Source organism: Engystomops pustulosus, chromosome 5, assembly GCF_040894005.1.
Source record: "Engystomops pustulosus chromosome 5, aEngPut4.maternal, whole genome shotgun sequence".
Classification (NCBI taxonomy): domain Eukaryota; kingdom Metazoa; phylum Chordata; class Amphibia; order Anura; family Leptodactylidae; genus Engystomops; species Engystomops pustulosus.
The window spans coordinates 169,161,842-169,186,264 of record NC_092415.1 but is presented as its reverse complement, the minus strand read 5'-3'; the positions used below and the strand labels follow the sequence as shown (position 1 = coordinate 169,186,264).

The window sequence follows — 24,423 nt, the reverse complement described above, 5'->3', positions numbered from 1 at the left end:
CCTTGTGCCAGCCTTTAAGTGGCCATTTCCGTTTCTTAAGCAAGAAACCCTCCTTCTTCTGTGGTTCCTGAGTACAGCTGCTGCTTCCACGGAGGCCTTCGACAATTTCCCAACTGTCCTGTTGAAAGCAAAATATAAGTTAATAGACTGGTAGGACCCATAATTACAGTCCAAAAGTATACAAGTCAAAATTTTAATCAAAACAATAATTTGGTGAACATTTTACGAATGCAAAAAAGTTTCTGGCAAATTCCAATAAAGCCCCATTTTCCACGCTATACCACTGGGTCGCTACAGATCTTTTATGCTCGGCGTTGCATGCTCTTGCAATATTGCGAGGGATGATTTGTGAATTTATTTCTTTGAGTTTTGCTCATTTATCAAAAACACATCACTGTGTTACAAGCCAAAGAGACAACTCCAATGATTTATTGCCGCCGCTGTCATATTTACAAAGTGCTTCTCTTGAACTGTACAATTAATAAAAGATAGAGAGCAACTTCCATTCCAAAGAACAGTCTGCAAATGTAGCAAAAGGCTCTTCAGACAAAAGGGGGACGTTCTCTTAAAGGGAACCTGTCACCAGGAGACGCAATTTTAGCTCTCCCCCCAGAGCATAGTACATACACTGCCAATGAGTTTTTGTATAAAAATTAGGTTTTACAGAAAAAAAAAAAAAAAAAAGCTCTTATATAGCACCTTTCAATGCCATGTGCTCTGTGACTAGGCACTCATCCCCAGGGAGTGGCTATAGAGGAGCAGTTTCCTCCCACCCACCCTTGGGAAACCGCACCCATGCATATCCTTTTCAAATATATGAAAACGCCCATCAATCGGCTTAGCGCTGCCCCCTGCTTCTCTATAGCCACTCCCAGGGGACGAGTGCCTAGTCACAGAGCACATGGCAAGGTATAATTTAACATATCTTACAATGTCCTTTTTAAAAAAAAAAAAAAAATATTTGCCAGTGTATCCACTATGCTCTGTGGGGACAGGAGGGTGCAAAAAATAAGTCTCCTGTGACAGGTTCCCTTTAAGGGAAGATGCAAACGATCAGGATGATACCTGCTAAATTGGTTGCAAAAATTTCTGCTCTAGAGAAGATCCATTGCTGAAAACGGACATGCTGACAATTTTGAGGGAATTTCAACATTTCTAATCTGCAGTATTTACATATGATTTTATAAATCTCATGGATATTAATGATTTCTTGCACAAATATAATCCATAGACTATGTACATTTAGCTGCAAAAAGCCTTTATAGAAGCTTAGGTAAATGCACAGGATCTGGGATATGTGCCGAAAATCCACCATGTAAGCCCGGCGGCATCCTATGCAAGTTTGGCATTGCTATTCCACAGGGAAGCAGGGACTCCTAACATCACTATGATGCATAGACTTCCATCCTCGACGTCATGGTTGGTTTGTGAAATCGGACCAGTAATTGTTAAGTTTTTATGGACCAACCACAGCTTTGTGATGCCGAATTAACAAAAACAATGACACTGCTAGATTGGTCACGTGGCGCTAAACCGTTCCTACTGATCAAAATCGGTGATTGGGTTTCTGTATTTTCGCAGGGTAAAAACTGTTCCTCGCTGCACCAGATAAAAGGTTGTGTAAGTTGCACGCTTTGTGGTGTAGCGGAAGCTTTTTAACAAGAATGATCTATGGACTTGGGTGATAAAGCTCAGAGACTCCCGCTAATCAGAAGGAGGTTATCTAACCTTTGCTTTTAGTTAAATACTAAAACTTCTACATAAACTACTGGATCCAAAGTAATTAAGAGATTTAGACTGATGATCCATCAGTATAACAAAGCCTCTGTATATACATACTTGCACCAGGGGCGTAACTAGAAGAGGATGGGCCCCATAGCAGACTTCTGAATGGGGCGCCCCTTCTCCCTTAAAAAATGTATATATTCATATACTCATACATTGAGTTACAATTGCATACAGTATATATACACACCCAATAAATACATGCATACATATAGCAATATACAATACACACATACATACCATATACCGACACACAGCATATACACACCCAATATCCTGGATGCTGGGGCCGCCTGACACCGCGAGCCCAACAGCAGCGGCTACCACTGTAGTTACGCCCCTGACCTGTACCTATACCATATCCGTAAAATCTGTGTGAAGGGTAATGCATTTTTAGCCAAGCTTTGTAGCCCAAAAACAATAGATAAATATTTCTGGCAATGAATGTTAACAACAGAATGCATTTAAATCAACAAAAAGAATCTTTGCAGCTTAGGCCTCATTCAGATGGCCATAATGGGGGCCATGATCTGGTCACATGATTTGCAACCAGATCTCGCCCCCCCCCCCCCCCCCCGAAATATACTTCAATGGCTTCTGGTCACGGGTGATGAGCATACAGTGGAAGAGGAACATTCACACATCAGCGCACTGGAGAGGAGCCATAGAGCAGCGCAGGGTTCGCCGCTGTAACAAGTCAAAATATAAGACATGCATGGTCACTGTGCCGTGAGACGTGTGATCACCGCACAATGATTGGGAGCCAAAGGCATCAGTGGGGATATCTGGCCGCAAATGGTGTGGCCAGATATGGGTCCCTATTACGTTCGTGTGAATGTGCCCTTAGGTTGCTTTCATACAGCAGTAGGCTCACCCGACCGTAGCCACAGGGAAAGATAGAATATGCTCTTCTCCCCATGCACGGTACAGTGCCATACACATGTGGTCACCGTATCACTGCACATTTGCAACCAGATTTACGTCCCCACAACGCTTGTGTAAAAGGTGTCTAAGAGCTTTTTCACACTGCTGTTTTTCTGGATTCCCAGACATAAAGTTAAGGCTGTATATGACCGAATAGTTAAAGGACTAAAATTAAAAGAGGTTTAAGTGAATTTTTTCTTACATCTACATTTCAATTTTCTCAGCTCCTTCTGCTGTATATGCTACCAACATATAGGACTGCAAATCCTCACAGAATATTATTACTTTAATTAAACCTCTACCTAATTGACCACTAATTGAGTGAAATAACAACAAAGCACATTTTCCCATTTATTTATAGCGCACCATTAATTCCATGGTGCTACACAATCAAAATGGGTTAAAATACATAGCATAGAAACAAGCACAAATAATTACAGTAGGCACAAAGCTGGACTGAACCGGAACAAGTGGACCCTATCACGAGGGCTCATAATCGAAATGGGAGGGTGGATGAAGACAAAAGGTAAGGTAGTATAGCAGTGGGGTTATTGTGTATTGTAGGCAATGTAAAACAGATGGATCAGCAGGTTATGTGTAAAGGTATGGAAGGTGGGCAACCGTCAGACACGCTCCAATCAGAGATTACGTGAAGGACGGTACTGACTGATTAGGTCAGTGATGCATGGAGGGGACAGGTTGAGGTTGGGCAATTGATTGACATTGATGGATTAGATGGACACCAGATATAAGTATAGATCAAAGGGGGGTGTTCGAACGCTATCTGAAGTTGCAGTAGTCCAAATGGGAGATGTTGAGGGGGTATGGTCTAGCAATTTCTGAGACTCAAGGGCAAGGAAGGATTGGATGCAGAAGATGTTCTTAAGATGTAGGCAGCAGGATATGAGGGTTGGAATGTGGTACTTTAAAGGTCAAGTCAACAATATGGAGCCATTAACTGTGAGCGATGGGTCAAATGCATGAAAGATTATAAGTTTTGTACTGTCCATGTTAAGTTTAATAAAAAAAGATGAGAAGGAAGATATTTCTTAGATATTTTACAACTGTAATGTTGTAACAATTAGTGGTGGTGTGCAGTGAGCCCAAGTATAACACATCTTCACTTTCTAGGTACATAGCTACTTGTCTGAGATTGTGTCAACTTTAGCAACTTTATAAAAAGTCTTATTTAATAAATGTGGTCTTCACACAGCTACGGTAGTAGGCTAACGCCCATTTTCCCTCTCACATTTTAAAAACAGAGAGTAGAGTAAATTTAAGCCAAAAAGTCACAAATCTCAATTTTGTGACTCAGAATTCTGGAGTGCAGGGCTTCATAAGTTCCTACATGGTATTATAAATGAGCATTCACTTTTGTGACTGCAGTTTTAAGAGGCGAAAATATCCTTCAAATATCAGACCATTTTTTAAATTTTTCTTTTATTTAGCGATATCAAAAAAATCTGAACTTTGGTTGCAGTGCATAAAGAGGCAACTTATTTTTGGAGACAGGACTGACATGTTTTTGCTCAGCAGAATGATTAGTAAAGCCATGTATCATTCTTCTGCCTTGTTACCTGCCTAACACTGTGACCTTCTCATCCACTGGCTTTATTGCCGTCTGAGTCCATTTACATTAAGGACATTGATTCCTCTGAATAATATCATAACCCTCTGGAGGACTTTGAAGGAAAACAAGCAGTATTTGGCAGCAGTTTGGAATGGACAGCCGGGAATAAACGAGGAACTTATTGATTCTAGAGAGGTTTTCCTGACCTCGCATAACCTTCAGGGAGTTATATACAATGTGCTGGAACTTCAGTAACAACCAAAGTACACACCAACAGAATTACTAAACAGATCCTAAGAGAGCCAAAAACAGCACCCTCTAAGAAACACAAATATTGTCAATAGTAAAAGCAGGTCCAATCAATGGTGGCGCTGGTATCCCGTACTGGAACCTAGAATATATTTTAGGTGCCTATAAGAAAATAAAAAAATAATCTAAAAAACCAGCAATTCGCAGATATTCAGGGTACAGGTTCATTCCCCAAAATTTCTATGGTGCTATTTGCCTGCATATAGAATAGGACTAACAGTCACCTTAGGAAGGAACCAAACCAATAATCGAAAACCCTGAGATGAACATTTATTATGCCAGAAAACCGGTGTAGAGGCCCTGAAATAGTTGCTATTTTTTAAGCAAAAAGTGGCAATTCGGATATTTTGACATTGTTTTCTGGTACAGGATTCACTGCAGAGATTAATAATTTTTTTTTATTTTGATAGACTGGTTCATGGCAATACCTAACATGTTTATGTTTATGTTTATTTTGGTTCTAGGAAAAGGAGGACGTTTTGAACCTTCGCTCTGATCACTCATTCCATACAACTGCATTATACCTCTGTATTGCAGTATATAATAAATCTCTGACAGACTGAATGACCAGGCTTATAAGTTTTTGAGAGACTCCTGGCTGTCGTGGTTATCAATTGCCACCCCCTATGAGACTATGGTGGGTGATGATCGGAGCCAATGTGGCTTTGCTTTCAGAATTTAAATGGTTAACACCCCCAATCGGCACTGCAGATGTGAACAATGGGTTTTTGCTGCATTATGCCCTCTTCATACATCCATAACAACACTGTGATGTACTATAATGAGTGACCCTGCCCTTTAAAAATAGAAATGAACAATTCTTTATTCTTTACTACATTGAGGTGAACATTGTCCTAAACTGAACTCCAAAAAATGATGTGTGACAGTTAATCGTAATAAATGGAAGACACAAACTGTATTATTTCACATTCTCTACTAAAGATTACACTTTCCGATATATATAGCTACAAATCTCCACTTTTCAAGTATTAAAACACTAAGCAATTCCTCCCACAGTCTGTACTGAATGTACAAATACATATGAAGGCTTCTTGCCATTCTATAGAAAATCTAAAAACCAACAACCTTCTTTCTACAGAACGACTTGAATGTTAATTGCGATCTCCTGGAGCCAACTTATAAAAATAAACTCATTGACAAAAAAAAGGATGAACTCAGAATGCACTTATGTCTGGGGAAAGTAAGTTATTATACAATTAGAAAATGCCTCTTGCTATTTGCCCCTATGTCCTATAGATGAGGCTACTTTGGAGTAGTGTACCTCTTGGTGTGTTATTGGGGACTGTCAGCTCATAAGAGGGCGAGCGTAATAAGACAGAAAGATCTCCAATAGAGAAGACTGGTTTTTTTTTTATCACTATCCAGATACAGGTGACACCTTTAATAAACTTAAATATTTCGAGGCACGTAGAAAGAAATGTTGTGCCCATTATGTAACCACTAGCCAGCATTGCCTTTCTTTGGAGTTAGGTGTAAAATAACCAACAACTTACAATTACTTCAACACTCACTTCCAACTCCACACTGCGCTTCCGATAATCACTGGCTTCTGTTGGTATACAGAGGCTCAGTGCAATGTGTTGATGGAATGCTGTAACACAGTTGTAACAGGTGCGCATAGGCATAGCTGTGATTGGCCAAGTAGATACCTGGTGGTCACACCTGGCCAATTACAGCCATGTCTAGTTGTAAGGGGTGTACAGCTTCCCGACTGTCTGCTCTTCAGACCACCAAGCAACATGCTCAGGTTGCCATACCTAAAATTGGGTTCTGCTCATCTATTGTTAACACATAGCCTTCTGTGTGCTTTATTTTTTTGGTGAATGAGAGTGTTTCACATTCAACTGTTTAGCACTTACCACTGGATTTGTCATAAATCTTTGATGGATGCAAGTCCGATGTGCTTTAAAGGACACCAATCTTCAGGTGTCTGTCACTATTTCTGTCACCTCTACCTGTTGGAGCATCTCACAAGGATCCTATCACCGCCTTTATCTAGTCAACTCATACATTAATCATTATAAAATCAGGTTTTCTTTATTATTTAAATGAGGCTGGTCACATGGTCAGAGGCAGTGATGTTACCCCTCCCCTCTCCTCCCCCTGTTCATGTCTGTGTGTAATGTATAGTAAAGCATTGCTAGTGTCTGTGCTTTACCTGCTGACATGCTCTCCCTCCTAATACACATGTGAGACACAGATATCAGCTACACATGTACCTGACATGTTCTGCTACAACATGACTGCATCCTAGAGCTGTTGTATCTCTCCTATACACACACAGGATGCAGGGGGTGTGGCCACCAGCACCAAGAAGCACATAGAGGAGCCATTACACCATTATACCTCACATCATTATACAGGCTGTCAGTCATGTGTATAGGAGTATCTCATACACTCACAGGCTGCAGGGAGAGCCAGCACCAGGAAGCACATGGATGAGCCATTATACCATAAGACCTCACATTTTTATACTGGCTGTCAGTCAAGTACTGGGGGTGTGGCTGTGCCTCCCACTCATGAATAAGCTGGACAGCATGAATATGCTAATGCTTCATTGGACATTTCACAGGTCATTTGCATACAGCTTCAGGACCTCATTGCTTAAGTTTACAGGCATGTAAAGGGACAATGAAGGGATAGAGGCAATGTTCTCTAATGGCAGTTTATGAAAATATTTTTAGTTTAGGGGATTAATTTGCCTGATGGGTTCTCTTTAATTTTGTCTATTTTTCTTGGAGGCAGGATTTTTGTATACACTGTTTACTTGATATTAACCACCTATTATATGTAACATACTACTTATGTATATCACTAGAGACGGTAAAAAAGGGCAACCTAGGTGGACATCCCACCAAGGTGTAAGCAGATGTTTGATAAAGCTCAAAACATTCCCACAATGAATCCTAGAAATTGGCAAACTTACCTGGCGGCTACCCAGCTTTGAGGAGCAACTGCTTGTACTTCGAGATGGGGACAACATCTTCTGGGACATTCCGAGGTTCCTTTCTTCCCCCATATTAATATTCTGTGCTTGACTCAGGAAACGTAACAGAGACTCCCGGTAATTTTCTTATACATAGGACGGAGAACATCACACAAACACAATCGCTTATTCATCTTCTCTTCAGTGTGCACATTCCTTTAGCAACTATGGAGATAAAAGAACAACCAACAAGTCAGCAATGAATACGAGTCTTGTTTCTTGTATCAGTACATAACAAGTCCTTATAAGTACAGTAAGGCAATACTGATAACACAAGAGCACCTATTGAAGAAAGAAAAGATTTGGAATTGGTGGAACATCTTCTTTAAAGGGAACCTGTCTGTAGGTTTGGGTCCCTAAACTGCTAGAATACTTCCATGCAGCTGGGATATAGGGTCCCAAACCTTTTTACCATTATTGTGTACGTGGCTGCATTCACGAAATTTCAGTTGATAACAATGCTGAGGGTCAGATGACTGGAATCTGATGGGACTTGTGATGATGGAGACAAAGTAGCCTCGGATTTACGGCTTCATGTGCAGTGCACATGCGCTGGGGGGCCCAATACAGACTGCTGCTGCCTTTACCACCTGGAATGTAGGGAATCGGGCCATACACAGAGGTAACATAAGGTTTGGGACCCTGAACTTCAGCTACATGGAAGCTTGATGGCAGTTTAGGAGCTCAAAACCAACCGACAGGCTCCCTAGTCAGTCATTCCAATACCAACCAGTACTAAGAAATTGTTAATCAAGCAATTACCATCCATAATTAGTGCACATTGCTCTGATTAATGTATCCGTCGCTGCTGCCAAATTGTAAAATAAGATAAAATAGTAGCAACAATGCAGAACAGGATGGTCTCCGCATCCTTCTAAATTAGCTGAGCCTATAATAAAGCCAGCGACGATACGCAGGATATTTAAAGATCTGCCTGCCGAAGGTTGCCTGAAGAAAAAACACAAGTAGCACAGCTATAAATAGTAGGAGCCTGGGGAAATATTAATAGAAATTTAAATGGAGAGCCAAAAGGCAGAAGCTGAAGAAAAAGCCCTAGCCATGGGATTTCAGTGTGGGAACCCATTGCCATGGAGATTAAACAAGGTTTGTAAAGCGTGTATATAAAAATAGAAAACTACCTGGAAGGGTGTACAGCAAGAACCGAAGTGTTCAGACACAGAAACAATACGTGGAATACAATGAGGAACTGGTGTTATGAGGACACGGAACGTGAGGAGATCCCAAGGACAAAATATCAGACACCCTCTCTTATAGTCAGTACAATGTATTTATATCATGAATCTACAAATTGTACAACCACATGGTATCATGTAATGTTAATGGGACAATTACAAGATTTTAGAAGAGATATGATATCCGTCTCCCAACAACTGCGCCACACCTGTCCACAAGTTATATAACTCGACTGGCTTCACTTAAAGGGCATCTACCACCAGGATGAAATACTGTATGCAAATGAGCATGAGGGGCTCTAGGCTTCATAGGTTTGAATGGAACCTGGAGCCCCTCAGGCTCATTTGCATACAGTCTTTCAACCAGGTGGTATATGTCCTTTAGGTGGAGAAACAATATATTGTGACCGTTTCCTTGATCCAGTACAACCCCGTTAACCCCATTATGGATTTTGCAACTACACATATCTTAAGTCTTTATCACCCATGCAATGATAAGTTTCAGACATTAGTTTTGCCTAAAATAGCAAATGTCCATTTGCAACTGCAGATAGGCAGATGGTGCTGTACTATGAGCCCATATCCTAAAAATGGTTCCGTACAGTAAGCAGCTTAAAACATAACAAAACCTTCTTTATTTCAACAATAAAAAAGATAATGAGTAAACTTTGTAATATACTTCATAAACTACAGCAGCTCCTACGTGTCCTTTTTCTGCTTTCTCAATCTTTTTGCTTTAGTGAGCACTGTATCTTTTTTCTGTCTCTTGCTCCTGTAGTGAGCACTGTGTCTTTTTTGTGTTTCTTTCTCCTGTAGTGAGTGGTGCATATGAAAGCCCTCTACGCTGTCCACTATAGACAGATTAGGAGGCTAATTATTAACTCTTTCTAAACCTCAAACATATTTCCTTTGATGACTCTGTTCTCTGAGATTACAGGCAGTCCCTGAATAGTCTAATCAGTTAAGTCATTAGACACTTTATCAGGTCTCTCAGCACTCAGTAGATACATGACAGAGAGAACTGCTTACATAAGGAAGAAAAGCAAAGGAAAACAGGCACATGGAAAATATTTATCTAATAAAGTATATTATGATGTTTACTATCATCATCTTTGATCATTATTTATTCATACAATTTTGTGGAGCGTTTTGTTCTGTTTTCAGGTACTTTAAGACATAGTTCAGACTTGGCATTTTACTGTGGTTTCAGGCTGCATTTCTATGCAACTCAAACCAAGTTTATAAGTTTCACGAACATGAATGAGATGTGTAAAAGTGATGCCACACTGTACAGATTTTAGGACTTACTGTGTTATTGTTAAACCTCACTTGTCAGTGTTACCGTACAGACCTCAGCAGTCACATACTATTGCTTTTCTCAGAAAAGTAGATCTATGAGGTTTTCCTAGAATGATTTCATTAACAGGAAACAAATGTGTCTGTATTATAGAGCACCACCACATGTCAATACACAGTAGTCATCCTTCTGCCTTATTGTTAAGTCCAGATGGGATGTATATTATAAAAGTTCTTTGTTGGGGAAAATCCATAGCTTATGTGCTGAAAGCACTACATAGTGTTCATTCTCTGCTGTGTAGTGTATAGAGGGGTAATAAACTGCTCCTATATTCACCCCAGCTTGTGTCCTACTTATCTCTTTACCACAGAAGCAGTTAAGCCTGTGTCTGCGCAAGAGAGAGACAGACTAAAGCTAGGTTCACACCTCGCCCTTTGTACATGCTCAGTGTATACACCAGGAAGGCTCCTGGTGTATGCGCTGAGCGTATACATTGACTTACTGGCATTCTTTTTTCCACTGTCTGCACAGTATAAACTTTTTCTATTCTATGGGAGGTGGATGTAACAGTTCTGCACCCCCTGGTCTCTGCTGAGTGCATACGCCACTCAACAGAAGGGAGGACTCCAGTGAGGTCTCTGTCCATAAAAAGACAGTGACATTACTGGAGAACACTATAAACATCGGCAGCTACCACAATCCCTGCAAGCTCTAGCTTCACAGGCTGTTACAATGTCTCCCCTCCCCCTTCTCCTCTCTCAACCTGATGTAATCTCATGGCAGCAGAGGAAGTTTCAGAAAAACAATAGACAAAGATGCATAGAGGAAAATAAAAAGTTACTTGGTCCAGGACTAGAGGATCTCCAAAGCCTCACACAAAACGCATCTATGAACTGTGTCCAATAATAGACCATATACAAAGTTTTCTTCTTTTAAACAAATATTTTCTTTACTTCAATATCCACAGGTATACATTATTTACAATTCCATTGCAGTAATCTTCATTACTTATGCACAATAGCAATGATGGCTTGTTACATGGTGTTAGTATAGAAAGTGTCACTATACAAAAATGTTTTCATTCGCAAAAACAGAGCAATTAGGTATATATAGTGTAGACACTCACTGAAGTTCAGACCTCGGGCAGAGACCCATACGTACAACACCGCTGGAAGTATGAGCTACATGATGTGATGTTTCGGGGGGGAATGCCCCCTACCTCAGACATGTCTGGAGACCCTGAGGACAGGGCTGGAGATCAATCTGTCATAGTTAAGTAAGAATCACACCACTGGACACTTTAAAAGGAGGCTTGTGCATCATTATTTCTCTTCTGTTAACCATGGTTATCTCTAAAGAAATACGTGCAGTCATCATTGCACTGCACAAAACTTGCCTAACAGGGAAGAGTATCGCAGCTAGAAAGATTGTACCTCAGTCAGCAATCTATCGCATCATCAAGGAATTCAGGAGAGAGGTTCCATTGTTGCCAAAAAGGCTTCAGGGCGCCCAAGAAGGACCAGCAAGCGCCAGGACCATCTCTTAAAAGTGTATCAGCTTCGGGACCGGGCTACCAGCAGTGCAGAGCTTGCTCAGGAATGGAAGCAGGCAGGTGTGAATGCATCTGTGCGCTCTGTGAGGCGGAGACTCCTGGAGCAAGGCCTGGTGTCAAGGAGGGCAGCAAAGAAGCCACTTCTCTCCAGAAAAAACATCAGGGATAGACTGATATTCTGCAAAAGGTACAGGGAGTGAACTGCTGAGGACTGGGGTAAAGTCATTTTCTCTGATGAATCCCCTTTCCGATTGTTTGGAACATCTGGAAAACAGCTTGTTTGGAGAAGACAAGGTGAGCGATACCACCAGTCTTGTCTCATGCCAACTGTAAAGCATCCGACAACCATTCATGTGTGGGGTTGCTTCTCAGCCAAGGGAATCGGCTCTCTCACAGTCTTGCCAAAAAACACATCCATGAATAAAGAATGGTACCAGAATGTCCTCCAAGAGCAACTTCTCCCAACCGTCCAAGAGCAGTTTGGTGATCAACAATGCCTTTTCCAGCATGATGGAGCACCTTGCCATAAAGCAAAGGTGATCACTAAATGGCTCAGGGAACAAAACAGAGATTTTGGGTCCATGGCCTGGAAACTCCCCAGATCATAATCCCATTGAGAACTTGTGGTCAATCATCAAGAGACGGGTGGACAAACAAAAACCAACAAATTGTGACAAAATGCAAGCATTGATTGTGCAAGAATGGACTGCTATCAGTCAGGATTTGGTCCAGAAGTTGATTGAGAGCTGCCAGGGAGAATTGCAGAGGTCCTGAAGAAGAAGGGTCAACACTGCAAATATTGACTTGCTGCAGTAACTCATTCTAACTGACAATAAAAGCTTTTGTTACTCATAATATGATTGCACTTGTATTTCTGTATGTGATAAAACATCTGACAAACATATATAAAAACCAGCGGGCAACAGATCATGTGAAAATATAATATTTGTGTCATTCTCAAAACTTATGGCCATGACTGTATGTACAAGGAATGCCGGTATGTATCACTGCCAGATCCTTGCCATGAACAATACGTCATGGGTGTGTAGAGGAGACTACACAAGGTATTTTGCCACGTTATGCAAACTATAGAATGAGAAAGGAACTTAAAGGGGTTGTCCACTTTTACTAAGATTTGTGTAAGGAAAAGTTATACAATTTTCCAAGACTCTTTCAGTATGAGCTCCTCACCATTTTCTAGATCTCTGCTTTCTGTCCTTCCATAGAACGCTTCTTTATTTACTTCCAGTGGATACAAATCTGTCTATGGTCATGTCATGGACAGGCAGGTGTAGGAGCTGTTAGTATCATATTGCCCTTATTACTTTCTGTGATAATAACACCTTGGGGACCTGCCTGTCTATGACAAGACCATTGACAGATTTTATCCTTTGGAAGTAAACAGTGAAGCTTTCAATAAAATGACAGCAAGCATCTAGAAAACCTTGAGGAATTGATACAGAAAGTATATTGTAAAATTGTATAATTTTCCATTACACACACAATATCAATAATTTGCTGAAAGGGGAGAAACCCTTTAAATAGGATCAGAAAATCTGTTCATCCTCTCAAGCCTCTAAACAGAACAACTGCCTCCATATAAAAACGCTGAAACAGTCACCACTGCTAGGCCGGAGATGGCGAGGGCATTTACAGGGAAAGTACACTGGATTTACTAGGATTTCTACTGACAATATGACATAAAAACCTCTTGTTATGGCAGTGGCAATGTACCATAATTAATACTTACAAGGGTTGTCCGGAGTTTTATAAATATGGCAGCATTCTCTCAAAAACAGCTTCTCCCGTGACCATGGGTAGCGTGGCATATTGCAACAAAGCTCCATTCAACCCTATAGAGCTGAGCTGCAATACCAGAATACACCATAGTCAGGTGTGGAGCTGTTTCAGGAACAAAACAGCCATGTTTTTTAACCTCCAGACACCCCTTTCAAACGCATGTTAAGAAAATCATACACAAAAAGAATTAAGAAGTTGGATTTAGAATAGGGATAACATCTACTAATTGTCAATTTTTCCAACTACAGTTATTTAAGGGGACATTTAGATTGGGGTTTTGGCTTCTGTTTTTGAGGTAGATATTGTAAAATATGCACTAGACCCTAATGGATCCTAATGGTATATATTGCTTCTAAAGCTTTTCATTAGGGTTACAATTAAAAAAAAAATGTGGTCGACAACATGTGCATAGAGGATTACTCACCAGGGCTGACATATTTTACTGCACATCAGTTCTACCAGTTTAGTTCCTAAAAATGTGTCACCTGAAACCACACCGGATTTCCTCATAGAATTCTCACTAAGAAATACCCTTAAATAGAGCACAAATAAACTGAAAATTACCACCACTCAATATCAAGACGGAAGTCCCAGAACAGTATTGAAACCAAGAAGGGGGCGCTAAAAAAATAAAGGAATATCCAAAGTATTAATCGCCAGATTCTAACTATGCAGAAGGAATGTGAGAGTTCTGTCCCAGAGTGAATTCTCTGTACACTGTCCCTTAAATTCTGAGCAGATAAACGAAAATAACTTCTCATTTATGAATCATTTCTAAAGCCGACATTGTGCATCCTAGATACCAAGTGACAAAAAGGAGTGAGACAGGTGAGGTGACGCACAAAGTGACAATACTTGAAGGGAGAAACCAATATGTACAACAATGGAAACTTTCTTCTAACTCATTGTTATAGTGCACTTGAGATGGAAAGCTGCACAAAATTTCTCCTTTTAAATCAGAGATTTTCCTTCCTTACAGAATGACTTCAATGACTTCTGTATCAGGGCTCCAAACTACATATATGTCAGTTGTTTTACAATAGAACTTTTCTTGTTGAATGTGTAAATAAATAGATAAATAATAATAGTAATCTTGACACCAGTGGCGTAAGTGGGCACTATGGCAAACTTTTGGCTGGGCCTCCTGTCCAGCAGCGATCTCCCTTCACTAATAACATGTCCAGCAGCAGCCTTCCCTCATTAATAACATGTCCAATTAGTGGCCTAGTCTCACCAATAACACGTCGAGCAGTGGCCTCTCCTCAGTAATAACATGTCCCAGCAGTGGCCTCCCTTCACTAATAACATATCCCAGCAGTCGCCTCCTCTCACTAATAACATATCCCATCAGTGGCCTCTCCTCAGTAATAACATGTCCCAGCAGTGGTCTCTCCTATGCCGCAGAAGCCTCCCTTTACAAATAAAATACCCCAGTAGCCTCCCTTTACTAATAAAATATCTCAGCAGCAGCCTCCCTATAATAATAAAATGCCCCAGCAGCATCCCTTCATAAATAGCAAACTTATATACTCACCCTCCGGTGATCATGTCTTTTTCCCTGTGTCTTCACTCTCTTCTCTCTGAAATGACAGGTCGGCAGGAAAGGTACAGACCGAGAGGGGGAAGAACGGAGGGGGGGGGGGGTCGTGAATGATTGTTTTAGACCCTGTTGCGCGGTAGAGCAGGACCCGGCTAGGAACACGGTACCGTGGCAGTCAGGCAGACTTTGCCAATCAAAAATGCCCACCACCTATTTGTCAGACCACCGTCTATCAATCGATTCCAATCCAGAAATGCAGCTCAGAATAAGTTCAGGGGAAAATGGTGAATAACTACACATATCTTGCCATGGCTACTATAGGAGATGTGGTATTACATGACACCAATTTATTCAAATAGGGGACAATGTGTAAACATTGTCACACTCTAAATATACCCACTTGCCTTGCCGGCCTGAATTTTCCCGGTAGAGTTAGTGGCCAATCCACTTTCCTTCAGTGTCCTTTAGTGTGAAAGTTGCTTTGAAACACCCCAATGCTCTGTCTATAAGACAGGAGGCAGAAGCAGGCATCCTACTCCTTCCATCTTCCATTGCATGTATTCAATGTCCCCTTAATTTTACAACACTATATGCTATGTCTTGTATAAAATGCTATACAAATCTACAAATGTATTGATTTAGAGCATTTCATGCTTTTGATATTTACAGTAATGTGAACAATGTAATGTAGTAAGGACCCAATGCATAATATACCGTATATACTCGAGTATAAGACGACCCGAGTATAAGCCGAGGCCCCTAATTTTACCACAAAATACTGGGAAAACCTATTGACTCGAGTATAAGCCGAGGGTGGGAAATGCATTGGTCACAGCCTCCCCAGTATATAGCCAGCCAGCCCCTGCCCCAGTGTATATAGCCAGCCAGCCCCTGCCCCAGTGTATATAGCCAGCCAGCCCCTGCCCCAGTGTATATAGCCAGCCAGCCGATGCCCCAGTGTATATAGCCAGCCAGCCGATGCCCCAGTGTATATAGCCAGCCAGCCCCTGCCCCAGTGTATATAGCCAGCCAGCCCCTGCCCCAGTGTATATAGCCAGCCAGCCGATGCCCCAGTGTATATAGCCAGCCAGCCCCTGCCCCAGTGTATATAGCCAGCCAGCCCCTGCCCCAGTGTATATAGCCTGCCAGCCCCTGCCCCAGTGTATATAGCCTGCCAGCCCCTGCCGGACAGATCGCACAGAAGATATATAGGGGTCGCCGGAAAGGTGAGTTTAGATATATTTATTTTTATGACTCGAGTATAAGCCGAGTTTGGGGGTTTCAGCACATTTTTTGTGCTGAAAAACTAGGCTTATACTCGAGTATATAAGGTACACTGTAATAACATATTTTGCTACAATCAACGGAACATTTTTTATAACTTTCTTTTATAATCAGCACCTGTATAAACCCGACCCTAGTCCCATCAGTGACCCTTTACAACCCTATACAGTGACGATACAGTAAGATTAAAGCAGAGTAACTGTACTCACCTCTCATAAGCGATGCATGTCCGTAACAGAGATCAGACTTTTTACTCTAACTTGTATGTTGTTGCCTGGCAATATGTAAATGCACAAAAGTATACACCCCTGTATATGTTGCAGTACGTCAGAACAGGCATCACGTTACATACAGTGTAAGTGACAACGATCGGCTTCCTGGACTCTAACTGTCTGTACAGTCACATATTATACTGACAAAATTATAATTAAAAAAAAAACAGAACTAAAAGATCAACAAATGCAAGATCAAAGGGCTTTACACAGAACCATGAAGTTATTTGTGCCGTACATAATTCAGCTTGTGCAGACCCCATTCCAGGCATATAAAAGTCTCAATTAAAAGAAAATTTTTATTTAACATTCCTACTCTGCACTTATACACATATCTCACGTAAAAGTTAAAATTCACTATCCCTTACAGGATGTCCTACCGCTTTACATTAAAGCCAGATACCATTTATTTGTACTATGTTACACTTTCGCCTCTCCCATTACTTAGTCTTTACCACAGTTCTAGAATTCCACGCGAGAGTGAACTGAACTGAAGCTCATCTCCGACAGTGACATGAAATGTTTTAAAGGGACTGAATGACAAGAGGATGAACACAAACTCAATGATATAAGAATATATGTCAAAAATAAAAAGTGATTCGTTCTACGGCAGTCGTGTTACAATCTACAACTTCCTGCTATAGTAGCTTTTAGCTTCTTTCCAGGATTCTCTGATTTTGCCAATTACAATGTAAATATGCACATTATAGCAAAATAAAGCTTTCCAAATAATACGTTATTATTAGCCCTTTTTTTTTAATCAGGAATAGGTTTTTAAACTTTCTGTTTTTTATTGTTCCCAAACATCCATTACTGTATGACTGTTACAATTAAGAAGATTTATAGCCTATTATTTACTAGTATTTTTATTATATTGTTGGTTACTTTGCACATGTATAACTGTTTGATAGAGATGTGCAGACCAAGAGTTTAAAGGAAATCTACCACCAGGATGAAGGATTGTAAAACAAGCACACTGACATACTGATATGTACCGCCTCTGGCAGCATCTGCTATTCTTTAAAGGGAACCTACAACCACGAATCTACCTATAAAAGGAAGATCGGGTGGTAGGTGGATCAATAGGACGTGAGGATAGCCCTTTTAAAGGGCTAATCCCCACGTCCCCGCACTGTTTCAATAACTTTTATTATCTCTATATGTAAATTTTGTTATGCGGCTACTGGGGTGTGCCCCAAGCCGGAGCTGCACAGGCGTGAGCCTGCTGTTCTGTGCATGCGCAGACGGCAGGTCCGTCGGACGAGGGAGCGCAGCTCCGAAGATTGTGGGTGGAGTAAAGAGGCTACTGGGGCGTGGAGTAGCTGCGCCATGTAGCCTCAGTTGTGGCTACTCCACGTCCCAGTCGTCCCCAGTCGCCCCAGACATCCTATTGATCCACCTACCACCCGATCTACCTTTATAGGTAGATTAGTGGTGGTAGGTTCCCTTTAAGCTTCTTATGCCCTGGGTTTTTTTCTTTGGTTTGTTTTTACAAAAAAAAGTCTTTAAAAATTATGCAAATGAACCCGAGGGGTTCCAGGCTCCATTAACACCTATGGAGCCAGGAGCCCCTTTGACTCGTTTCCATAATTTTTAAAGCCTTTTGTTTAAAAAAAAAAAAAAAAAGCCCAGGGCATAAGAATTTAAAAGAAGAGTAGATCCTGCCAGTGGGCTTGGTTTACAATCGTTCATCTTGGTGGTAGATGTCCTTTTAGTTCGTGTTTGAGTGCATCCCAAACCCCTAGCTACTAGCCAAAGCTGTGATTGGTCAGGGGGACACCCCAATCACATCCATGACTAGTAGCGTGTCAATTTGTCAAATTGGCTACACTAATCTTCAATATGTCTGGGTCACTCGGGAAGCCCCTGAACCCTAGACTTAAAGGACACCTGTCATCAGGTCTGTGTCACTAGTCCTGTCACCTCTACCTGTTAGAGAAGCTCACCAGGATCCATCCCAGCCTTTATCTAGTCAATTCATACATCATTATAAAATCATCTTTTCTTTATTATGTAAATGAGGCTGGTCACATGGTCAGAGGCAGTGATGTCACCCCACTCATGAATAAGCTGGACAGCTTGAATATGATAATGACTCATTGGACATCTCACAGGTCATTTGCATACAGCTTTAGGACCTCATTGCTTAATTTTACAGGCATGTAGAGGGACAATGCTTTCCAAAGGCAGTTTATAAAAACATATTTTTATAGTTTAGGGGGTTAATTTGCTTGATGGGTTCTCTTTAAGCTCGTTCCTGCTATTGACACAATGTAAAAAAACAAAAAAAACTATCATATACAAATTTACGCCCTAAAACAAAATGGTTCATTCTGTAAGTTGCACAAAAAATTTAGACACCCAGGCCACTTAGAGGGGCTATCAACTACATCCAGATTTCAATAGATAACAGTGAAATGCAACTATCCGTGTTTGTGTGGGTTTCCTCCGGGTCCTCTTGTTTCCTCCCACACTCTGAAACATACTGGTAGGCTGATTAGATTGTGAGCCCCATTGGGGACAGGAACTGATCTGGCGAGCTCTGTGCAGCGCTGTGTGCGTTATATAAATAAAGGAATTATTATTATTATTGGTGATGTAGGTCTAAAGCAGGGGTCAGGAACCTTTTTGGCTGAGAGAGCCGTGAACACCACATATTTTAAACTGTAATTCTGTGAGAGCCATACAATATGCAAATTCCCCCCAGTAGATAGGTAGCCACGGCACATGTCCCCCAGTAGATAGGTAGCCACAGCACTTCCCCCTCTAGTAGATAGGTAGCCCAAGTACATGGCCCACCAGTAGATAGGTAGCCACAGCACATGCCCCCCAGTAGATAGGTAACAGCAGAACATGGCCTCCAGTAAATGGGCAGCCAAAGCACCTGCCCCTCACTAGATAGGTAGCCACATCACATGGGGTCCAGTAACTAGGTAGGCCCAGCACATGCCGCCCAGTAGATAGCTAGCCCCAGTACATGCCCCCAGTAGATAGGTAGCCACATCACATAACCCCCAGTAAATAGGTAGCCACGGCACATGCACCCCAGTAGATAGGTAGCCTCAGTACATGTTCCCAGTAGATATGTAGCCCCAGCACATGCACCCAAATAGACAGATAGCCCCAGCACATGACCCATAGTAGATAGGTAGCAACACCACATTCCCCCCCCTAGTATATTAGTAATCACGGCACATGCCTCATAGTAGATAGGTAGCACCATTGCATGCCTGCTAGTAAATAGGTAGCCACAGCACATGCCTCCCAGTAGATAGGTAGCCACAGTGCATGCCCCCCCCAGTATATTAATAATCATGTCACATGCCCCATAGTAGATAGGTAGCAGAATTGCATGCCTGCTAGTAAATAGGTAGCCACAGCCCATGCATCCCAGTAGATAGGTAGTCCCAGCACATGCCTCCCAGTAGATAGGTAGCCACAGCACAAGACCCCAGTAGATAGGTAGCCACAGCACATTGACCCCAGTAGATAGGTAGCCACAGCACATGCCTGCCAGTAGATAGGTACCCTCAGTACATGCTCCCCAGTAGATAGGTAGTCATAGCACATTCCTCCAGTAGATAGTTAGCCCCAGCAAATGCCCTTAGTAGAAAGGTAGTCACAGCACATGACCCCCCAGTAGAAAGGTAGACACAGCACATGCTCCCCAGTGTATAGGTAGCCACAGCACATGCCTCCCAGTAGATAGGTAGCCACAACACATGACCCCATTAGATAGGTAGCCAGAGCACATGTCTCCCAGTAGATAGGTAGCCACAGCACATGCCCAAGTTAGATAGGTAGTCATAGCAAATATCCCCCAATAGACAGGTAGCCCCATCACATGCCCTCAGGACCCAGTAGATAGGTAGTGGCAGCACATACCCGCCCCCAGTAGATAGGTAGTCGCAACAAATAAAAAGGGAATACTCACCTACCTGTCTCCTTTCATCACTCCAACGCTCTTCTCTATGACCCAGGCGCCGCTGCCATCATTGCTTCGGCAATGGGGCCTGAGTCATACAGTGGAGTGGATGCTGCTCTACTCTATGACACAGGCGCGGTCACCTAAGCAACGGTGCGGCGATGGTGCCTGGGTCACACTAAGAATGCAGGCAGTGGTAACATCCCGGCCTGCATCCAGTGATCATCGCTGTGTTTGTCTTACATGTACACACTGGCGATTGCTATTAATCAGTGATTTGTCTGAGAGCCAGATGCAGCCATCGAAAGAGCCACATATGGCTCCCGAGCCATAGGTTCCCTACCCCTGGTCTAAAGTGAGGAAAGTGTTAACAAGGGCGTGCTGTATTTTCTGCATTTCTTGGTATTTTTGGTACAGTATGCCTGAGGTTTACCTACATTCTTCTCTGTCCTGTTATTCCAGTGCATTCCTACATACAAAATACAGAATATATTTCTTAAAAGCAAGACCAAACATTCAAAGCATTTTTTTCCTCCAGAAATCAATAGTTAATGTAATAATTATAAAACTTAGTAATATATTTCATGAAGTAATAATTCTCCTTGATCCTTCCCCTACAGCAAATGGTTTTCTGAAATGTGTCCACTAGAGGTTGAACTGAAGTTGATAAGCTGAGGTAACTAATTTTAACAAAAAAAAACTGGGAAAACATATTGACTAAAGTATAAGCCTAGGGTGGGAAATGCATAAGTCACAGCCAGTATATAGCTTGGCAGCCCCCCGGGCCCCAGTATATAGCTTGGCAGCCCCCCGGGCCCCAGTATATAGCTTGGCAGCCCCCCGGGCCCCAGTATATAGCTTGGCAGCCCCCCGGGCCCCAGTATAAAGCTGTCAATTTATATAAAGAATATCCATTATAAAGAAATCCATTATTAAAGTAAAGTTGAACATACTTGGACCTTTGTGTATGATGGCAACAATACACGTGTAAACTAGGTTGAAATCACGTTTTCTGCATGTGCTCAGCATATATGTGAGGAAAGCTATACTAAGCCTATACCGTATACACTCAAGTATAAGCCGACCGAGTATAAGCAGAGACCCCTAATTTTACCACCAAAAACTGGGAAAACCTATTGAATCAAGTATAAGCCAAGGGTGGGAAATGCATTGGTCACAGTCTCCCAGTATATAGCCAGCCAGCCCCCTGTAGTATACAGCCAGCCAGCCCGCCCCCTGTAGTATACAGCCAGTCAGCCCGCCCCCTGTAGTATACAGCCAGCCAGCCCCCCCATATAGTATACAGCCAGCCAGCCCCCATATAGTATATAGCCAGCCAGCCCCCCATATAGTATACAGCCAGCCAGCCCCCCATATAGTATACAGCCAGCCAGCCCCCCATATAGTATACAGCCAGCCAGCCCCCCATATAGTATACAGCCAACCAGCCCCCGGTAGTATTTATTTAATTGACTCGTGTATAATTTTTTTTGTGCTGGAAAACTCGGCTGATACACAAGTATATACTGTACATAGGCTTCTACTGGTAAACAGAGCCACAACTTGACCAATATACATCAAATACTGTGGAAGACACAAGATGGAAAGATGCAGCAAGCTATGTCTTTCCAACCTGCTCCCTCCTGCTGAGCATTGCATACACTCAGTGGAAGCCATTGGAGGGGATGGATGCAACAAATGACATCCTTCCCCGGCCTCTGCTGAGCATATGCTCCGGGAGGTCCCCAGTGATGTCCCTGTCCTTATATGGATAATGACAACAGTGAAACTAATGGTCAGCTGCCAATCAATGTTCACTCCAACCCAGCTCTTTTAGGAACAGGATGACATATCACACTCTATGGGTATACACTGGGATATGTCTGCCCAAGTATCCTTACAACAGAGACAAAACCTGTGATGTGATTGAAGCTTAAAGGGAACCTAGCACTCTCCCAGTCCCCACAGAGCATAGTAAATACACAGCCAAAGTGTTTTTGTATAAAAAATAGGTTTTACAGAAAAAAGATATGTTATATTGTACCTTTCATTAACATCTGCTGTGTGACTAGGCACTAGGCACCTGGGAGTGGCTGGAAAGGAGCAGTTCCCCCCCACCCTTGGGAAACTGCTCCTCCAAGTGTCCTTTTCAAATATATGAATAACTACCCGCACTCAGGATTGGCTGTAGAGGAGCAGGGGGCGTCGCTAAGCCAAGTGATGGGTGTTTTCATATATTTGAAAAGGACACATGGAGGAGCAGTATCCCAAGGGGGGGGGGAACTGCTCCTTTCAAGCCACTCCCAGTGGACGAGTGCCTAGTCACACAGCAGATGCTAATGAAAGGTACAATATAACATATCTTTCTTTCTGTAAAACCTATTTTTTATACAAAAACACTTTGGCAGTGTATGTACTATGCTCTGTGGGGACTGGGGTAGTGCTAAAAATGGGTCTCCTGGTGACAGGTTCCCTTTAAGCAGTCATTATAAATATGATGGCACAAAAGAAATGTCACATTAATCTCTGTCTTCTGTGTGAAGCCGGACATGGACTGTCCATCACTTCTTTTTAATTACAGCTATGTTACCATATAGAAAACCGCCGTCACTGGAATAGAGAGGATAAATAATCAAGCGCATAGCAAGTAATGAAGAGCTTTTTGTTGTTTTTCTGCAAGTTTGGAAAGGTGAAAGATCAATCCGCACTCTTGTTGTACAGCAGATCTCCCACTCCTGCCCTCTGAGTCACTCAATCAAATTAACACTTTCTCTGGACTTCGGCAGATGATAAATGATCTGTGTAAGACCTGGTAATTGCAAAAGTATACTCAGGGTAGAGCGGTGTTTACTCCTGAGACAGGCATGAAATTTTTTATATAGACACAAGAAAGCGGCTTGGTTTTCAAGCTGATTCTCTTTTCATTTGCACAGTCCAAAGTCTCCAACCCAAATCAGCACAGATTTCTAGGGTTATAAAACGTAGCATATAAAAGTATACCGAATACTTACTATTAAAGGGAATCTACCAGTGGTTGTGACCATTGTAGTATTGGTCCTGGAGATTAGTGTAACCATACCTCTGTGTGCTGTTAGTGCTGCTGCAGAACTGTGAAGATGCTGTTATAATCCACAATTGTGAACTGGGGGGGGATCTGTGCAATTTTGTTTCGCTGAACACAGCCCCCCCTCTGCTCAAAGTAGGAGCTGTGGCAGGAATCTGGTTAGCCATTACAGCAAAGGGACGGGGTGTGAGAAGTGAGGATACCCTCCCAGTGATCCAGCTACAAAACTGGAATCTAAGTGCAAATTTTACAGTTCTGCTGCTACTAAAAACACACATTTTGGCAAGCTCTGTGCAGCGCTGTGTAATCTGTGAGCACTATATAAAGGATTATTTACTATTACAAAGATATGATTGCATAACTATCCAGAACATAATGTAACGAGGTTGTAGACATATACATTAAAACCATTTCTTTAAAAAGGGTCTCATACAGAAAAAACATTTTCCACATTCTTAATTCTTGCATTTATAACATCATGGAGCAGAGATTTGGCCACCAACAGTGGTTTTGGTGAACTATCCTGCCCAAGTATTGGGCTGCATTCACACTACCGTACAGGGATGTATGCCACCATGGACAGCAAAGGTCAAACAGAGCGATACAGGTTCTACCTCTCCGTACACAGGAAAAAGCGTGTGTTCTATCTTTCCTCGTTACGGCCCGTTACACCCCTCCTCCTATCCATGGTGCCAGATGTATGCCCACCCAGCTACAGCCCACCGGGCACACATTCGTGTGCATGCAGCCTTACATGGCTGGCAATTCATTTCAATGGCATCTAAAATTAGAATATGCCAAGACATATAGAAAAAAAGTTTTTGTTTTTTTTAAAACAATGGTAGCCTTAAGGCAATGAATGCTGCTGTGTGACTAAATAATAGCAATCCTCAGTGGTGTA

General features: G+C 42.0%; 1 protein-coding gene across 4 annotated transcripts in view; it reads right to left on the bottom strand.

Annotated features, from left to right (window-relative positions):
- The window catches only part of OSBPL3 (oxysterol binding protein like 3), a 124,454-nt gene that overhangs the window by 55,847 nt on the left and 44,184 nt on the right, over window positions 1-24,423 (bottom strand). For 2 of the 4 annotated variants that reach the window (XM_072153754.1, XM_072153758.1), the window contains exons 3-4: window positions 7,536-7,760; window positions 2-118 (exon numbers count right to left, since the gene is read on the bottom strand). In XM_072153754.1, the coding sequence (XP_072009855.1) occupies window positions 2-118; window positions 7,536-7,628 (210 nt within the window). In that variant the 5' untranslated portion in view covers window positions 7,629-7,760. Of the gene's footprint in view, window position 1; window positions 119-7,535; window positions 7,761-16,470; window positions 16,491-20,467; window positions 20,529-24,423 lie in introns of those variants that run through there. The other 2 variants (XM_072153756.1, XM_072153757.1) reach the window with 2 other exon arrangements.